The following is a 6693-nucleotide window of genomic DNA, read 5'->3' as shown; positions in this document are numbered from 1 at the left end:
CAGTTTTTTTAAAAATAGTTATTGGCGTAGAAGTTATTTTATGCCCCTTAATTAATAGGCATTATCCCCCAAACATGAAAAAAATCTAAGCATACGTTTATGTCATAATGAAAATTCGAGAAAAAAAAATTATATTCAACACCATGTATCTCGGAAACGAAGCCTTCTACGATATATGTTTATAGGAACTTTTCTTTTTAAAAACATGTGTTCTATCTCCTGTTAAAGTTTGTCTACAAAAAACTGACTCACCGTGTATAGAAAGGGAGATGTACATACACCTATCCTGCACTTATATTCAGCACCGTGCTATAAAATCGTTAGCTTCAAAGCTCTATATCTTTAAACCTACTCATAGGATCGCTTTGGGCCCATGACAACTTTTGCTGAGGAAGGTGAGAGCTATATCATATTTCAATTTCAGCCATTTTGACCGAAAGCCATTTTCCATAAGGTTTGTGCGGGGTCCTCTATGTATAAGAATATTTGATTATTGCTGACTAGCAAATTTGCCATAAAGTACAGCTTGAAAGGTATGAAACGCGAAAATATTTCGTTGAGAATTTTAGTATAAAATAAAATACAGATTTTTACTTGGGAAGACTGCTAAGAGTTACAAGGAACAAAACGAAATTTACCATCTGTGTAATAAAATTGTTTCAGGACATAAACAATTAATGTTGTTGGTCAAATGAACATATAATAGAAACTTTTTAAGGGACGCCTACGAAACCCATTAAATTTTATTGCTAGGCGTTTTTATACAGTTCAACTGGCATCGGAAATACTATACAACATAATTTTCCTTTTCAAATTAAATTATTTCTAGTCTTTTTTATTAATACCATTCTAAGTGTACTGCGATTATTTTGACTAACATCCAAGGAACTTCCAATCTAAAGGAACACGCTTTCAATTATTCAAAGCGCCATCTGTTCCGCTGCTAGTACTCTTTGGGATCTGTATATTGCTACAAATACAGATTTACAAATTATTAATTTTTGTTAAATATCTCGTCGCTTTTGATATTTCAACATCCATAACAAAATTTATTAATTTTCCGATAGTAGATGCAGTAGAATTTGCTAAAGAATATTGTTACTCAACTACGTGGCGTACTATTCCATTGTAATGGTCCGGGCTTTCTTATATTTTCTTAATTTGTGGTGGCAGCAGATTTATTCAGATTTTCTGTAAAATACTCTGCCGGAATTGTTTGACGATCTACCAGTGAATCACGCTACACCACCGTACAATTCAATAGAACCCTTAAATGATCAATACTTGTATAAGCAGATAGACAAGTAGGGGACAGGATACTTCAGTTCACTGGCCACCACGTTCACCTGACTGAAATGCCTGTGAGTTTTTTATTTGGGGGGCCTTACAACAGAAAATTTATTGTTGTTCACAATTTGCAGAATGAAAGAATACTGAGAAGAGTGCTTTTTAAATTTTTACTATAATTAATTTATGAAATACATTACGTGGTGATCATATTGAAAAGTTTATATCAGAGAAGCTATTTCGTTTCTGTCAATAAATAAATTAATTTTGGAATGACGTCGTTATTTCAAATTCGAATCGAATATGCATTAGTGAGGATCTAATAAGAAAAATGGATTTACTCAAAATTCAGATTAGTTGAAAGTTCACAGTTCTGATAATCCAATTATTTCGTAGAAGTGTATCAAATTCCAGTAAAAAATGCGTTTCAAAGTCATCTGAAAAAACAATTTCCTTCTGTCAACTTTCTTTTTACTTAGATCGCAGCCTATGGCAGCTCCATATACTCGGAATATTGGGACACCCCGTACACTGGAAAATTCTGTTATTTGGGAGTTCCAAATTTAAACCAGGACTCTAGCGTGAGGGAATATCGTACGCAGCAGCCGTAGGCCCAACCGCGGGCAACGTGGCATAGGCAAGAAGCCGGCAATAAGCGTAACTGTGGTAGTTATCTCTAATCCCAGCAGGTTCAGTCACCCGGCATTGTTTTCCGTATTTATGACGCTGCCGACGATTTACGGCCCGATCGCTGTCTGGCTGGCGCATCTTCGCGTAACAGTTGTACCGATAATCATCCCTACGTTTACTGACGCTGCACAATCTACCTGCATAGTATGGATGCTTAAGCCGCGTCGGACCGCTGGCGATTGCAAGAAGAGGAAGAAAAAACGCAAGATCATCGTTTGGATTCCGGGGAAAAACCAAACGCAATTTGTTTTTCGTCCGTCATTCAAGTAAGGTAATGATGGCTTTTAATGAAAGGATAGCGATTTTTTGCTAGCCGGAATTCAAGAATCTTGTGCTAGATCGGAACCTCTTGCATAATCGTTAGCATGTTGGTGAGTATTACAGAAATTATTAGGAATTTTTCCAATAACATTGTTGTGATTTGCTCCTAAAAAGTACATCTACTGAAATTCTTTATATTTGCGCTTCTATCTACAGGAAAATTTATTGTGGTGTTCCTTCAAGGCGAGGAATAACACTACCAGTATCTAAAAGAAGTTGAGATATTGCATGTTGTCTTTTTGTTATTTTATTGTTGGTTTAATCTCGAAAACCACGCATTTTAAATCTTTAAGAGGCGTTCATTTTATGAATTTCCCGTCTCAAGATACCTTCGCATATAAAATTTCATGAATTTAACTCAAAATAGTCGAGAGTTATTAAAGAAAATGTAATTTTTTTTATATTTGTCATCCTGTATGTCCTAACGAAGCATTTCCAGACCTAAGTTCATAGGAAATTTTTTGCTTAAAATTGAACACAGAATAACATACCGAAGTATGTACATCTCCTCCTGAAACACCTTGTAAATTAATGTCTGATAAATGAAAATTGATGCCAACAGTTTTATCGGGAAATAATAAAAACAACAAAAATTAATTATAATTGAATATCAGACAGATATATAGGACAGATTGATAGATTTGGAATACACATTTTTAAAAACATCATAAATGATGTACTTTCATTGTATTTTTACATGAAATGCGATGTTTGATGAGTAGTAGTGTAAATTATGTTATTAAAAGCAGAGAGTTTAAATCGTTACTGTAGCTTCTTTCATTTTGCTGCGCATACCCTGTACGATCTGATCCTGAAGCCTTTTTCAGCAAGTCCGGATTCCTTACTTCATTCTGGTATCTTATTAGCGGGGAAGATTGCAACAAATAGAGAACTATCAATCACCCCGTACAGCAAGGCACATACTCAAGTGCCAGGCTTTCGATGTTTTGCGGAAATCTACCTGCAATTTTTCAAGCGGGATTCACGTTACAGTTGCCAACGTCAAGCCGAACAAGCGTCTGCGCTATGACAGCCAGAGAGCAGGAAACCAACAATTACCAACTGGCGGACAAATTAATTGGCGAATTCAGCAATAAATACCGGAGGAGACCGCAGTCCTGCTTCCATACGCATTCAATGCAGATTTGTCGCCCCGAGCACATGCCATAACTGTTATATTTCGCTTCTGTATCGGCGAACTGTGAATATTTAACGACGGAACTCGTTTCGCTGCCACTCCGTGACCCATATAATGGGGTTACTTACCATATTTTTCTTTAATCCATATTCAGATTAGAACATTAGTGAGGTTTCGAGACACATACCCCTCTCTTCTTCAGAAGGAACTAAAACTGAGCTCCGCGGATAACAGCGATGTCTCTGGAATATTTACAACTAACAATGTGTTAATTGTTTAGTTTGTCAACTAAATTAGTAAATTTCACCGATGTTTTCAGTACCAACCAATTCCGAACAACGACCACTAATCTCTCGCCGTTTCAAATGCGACACGCTGTAGCTTTCAAATGTAAACATTGTTTTAATTCCAAAAGGAAATTGTACATAAACCAACGTCCACAACGGGAGCAGAATCGCTTTTATCAAGTTATCTCGTTCTTAGTCGAGTTCTCACACTCCTATTCTGTATAGAGACCGAGCTTACTACCTTACCTATCGATGCAAAAGGATTAATTTTAAATAATTCCTATAAGGACAGTGGAATTTGCTTATCGTTATTTTATTGATCGCAGCGGGAAGATTTATCGCGGAGATCAGACCACAACAGAACGATATCGGGATATATGTTTACATTTGCCTGTGCTTTGAATTTATAATTGGATTAGAAATGTGGTCCGGGTCCTACACTGAGAGAAAACGATGAACGGGAATTAAATATGCAGGTAAAACACCTGTTGCAAGAATTGTTTTTTTGGTCGTATGTACAGCGTGATCGATCGGACTTGTTCACTCACACTGTATATATTTTAATTTTGCTTTATAATTCTTTTCTGGATGTGGATAAAAAAATCTATCTTTGTTTTCTTTATAATATCAGGTAAATTAATGAAATTGCTGCAAATTTTCAGTTTCAAGAACCTCTATTTTTGAAATTGTTAACAAAAATGACATGTTAAATTATATACATCGAGTATTACTATAGAATGAAATGCATTTACACAATTTTGCTAGTTTCTTCACATTGTTGAGTAATATACTCAGCGTATGCAATACAATATTTACAAGGCTTCATTATCTAAATAAAAAAAAGTTATGCAACATAATTGTCTCCTACAAAAATATTGTTTATACTCTTACTAGTTTTTTTCTTTCCCTAATAAAAAAATCCATGATGTCTTTGAGCAAAAATATGCGTAATATAATGTTTGATATTATTACAGAACTATTTGTTTCGAATATTGTGGTACATAATTAGCAGGAAAAGAAGACTATCGATCAATTGTCTACTTCTTCAAGAGCAGGGGCGCAGCAGGAGCTCCTAACAATCGAGCGGCGGGCGCAGCTAAGTAAGGAGAAGCAGCAACGGCGGGAGCAGCAACGTAGGGAGAGGCACCAACGGCTGGCGCAGCTACGTAGGGAGAAGCAGCAACGGCGGGAGCAGCAACGTAGGGAGAGGCACCAACGGCTGGCGCAGCTACGTAGGGAGAAGCAGCAACGGCGGGAGCAGCCGCGTAGGGAGAGGCAGCAACGGCTGGAGCAGCTAAGTAAGGCGAAGCGGCAAGAGCAGGAGCAGCTGCGTAGGGAGAAGCTAGATAGGGTGAAGCTAGATAGGGAGAGGCTAGATATGGGGCAGCAGCAGCCAAAGGAGCAGCAGCAACTCTAGCTGTAGGAAGGACGGGAGCAGCAGCTACTGGAGCAGCGATGGCGTGGTTGACGACACTGGCGGTGTAAGATGATGCGTAGGGAACCGAGTACGCAGCAGGAATGGCAGCTGGGACGGCAGAGACTGCTGCTGGGACTGCGGATACGGCGCCTCCCAAACAGCAGGATACTGCTGTGGCGATAATGAAAGCGAAGAGCTGGAAATAATGTTCTTGGTTAAAAAAATGTATGCATCTCTAAAATATTTTATATACGCTACTTTCTTATTGTGTTTACAGCTTGATATGGAATTACTGAAACTGAAAATAGCACTGAAAAGTAGTAAAATATTTAAAAGTCAACGCCAGCTAAATATTTTGAATGTAATACCTGGGATTAACTAAACAAGTTACAGTTGAGTAGTTTTGAATACAATAAAGTGAAATTGGAAAGTTTAAGTGACAATTATAACTTTTCCTATAACTGACATGAAAAATAGTTGAACAAACGATAACGTACCAAATTGTGAGAAGCCATGCTGCTTGCTGGTGATGAGATGGTCGAAGTGACTATGGCACAGTAAAAAAATCACCCTGCATTTATAGTCAGATCTGTATAACGCAGCGACGTGATCTGTAAGGTTAAAAAGCGTTTAATCGAAACACTACATAGTGTTGCAATGGCCTAAAAATTATACGAATTTTTATTAAGGTTCACTTTGAACTGAATTACGATTAGATCTGTTAGTTAGTATTCAGAGCGTTGGGCTAATTGCTCAAGAAAAGTGAGTTGGTAAAAGTAATTTGCATCGGTACTTAGTGTCCAGTTTTTGAACATGTGTGGAAATGTCGACATGAGATGTTTTAATTTAATTCTTATTGTTATTAATTAATAGTTACACTAGTCAATATTTTTTTTCCAGTGAGTTATAAATAAACTAAATAAAAATAACTAAAAAAAATAAACGATAAATGTTTTAGGCAAAAGTAACTCCAAAAATATTAAGATTATGTTAAATTATGCAGGAGATGGACTGGACTTTTATTGAAATTGTACATCCCAAATCACAGTTCTTATACAATATGTTATTTGTAGCGCATTCGCTTATACCCATATAGCCTCAGAGGGAAAGGATTATTAGACCATATATAAAACGGAGATTAATTAAATCCGTCTAATATGTACCATACCGTATGGGTTCCATATAAATAATGCGAGGCCGATGTGATTTGAAGAGTAATTTGCCATTTTATGGACTCGATAAATGCGAATCGTCGGTGTTTTTCCGCGCGAGGTATACTTTGTAAGCCCATATGTTATATTACCCGGCCGAAGCAAATGCAAGGCGAGAGCAGTTTTTGTTGCGCTGAATAAAAGTCGTAGTGGAAGGCTGGCTCTTTGATGTGATACAGAAATACTGTTTGTGCGTTTTTACGACCGCGTAGAAGTTTATTCATTTCGTTTTGCTAATGGGCGCACAAAATATAGCGGACAAATACATCGGCGGGGTTGTTACTCCAGACCAAGAATAAGGGCAATCGGAAACATGCTACAGGAAGGTTAAGAAATTAAGAA

General features: G+C 37.1%; 1 protein-coding gene across 1 annotated transcript; it reads right to left on the bottom strand.

Annotated features, from left to right (window-relative positions):
* Positions 1-4651: 4651 nt before the first annotated feature.
* On the bottom strand, positions 4652-5676 carry LOC108909381 (ice-structuring glycoprotein-like). The gene is made up of 2 exons (XM_023454648.1): positions 5638-5676; positions 4652-5336 (listed from the first exon to the last, which is right to left on the bottom strand). The coding sequence occupies exons 1-2, from the start codon at positions 5653-5655 to the stop codon at positions 4761-4763; spliced, it is 594 nt and encodes a 197-aa protein (XP_023310416.1). The 5' UTR covers positions 5656-5676; the 3' UTR covers positions 4652-4760.
* Between the last annotated feature and the right edge of the window lie 1017 nt (positions 5677-6693).

Source organism: Anoplophora glabripennis, unplaced genomic scaffold (assembly GCF_000390285.2).
Source record: "Anoplophora glabripennis isolate ALB-LARVAE unplaced genomic scaffold, Agla_2.0 scaffold143, whole genome shotgun sequence".
In the NCBI taxonomy this organism is placed as follows: Eukaryota; Metazoa; Arthropoda; class Insecta; order Coleoptera; family Cerambycidae; genus Anoplophora; species Anoplophora glabripennis.
This window is presented reverse-complemented; position numbering and strand designations above follow the sequence as displayed.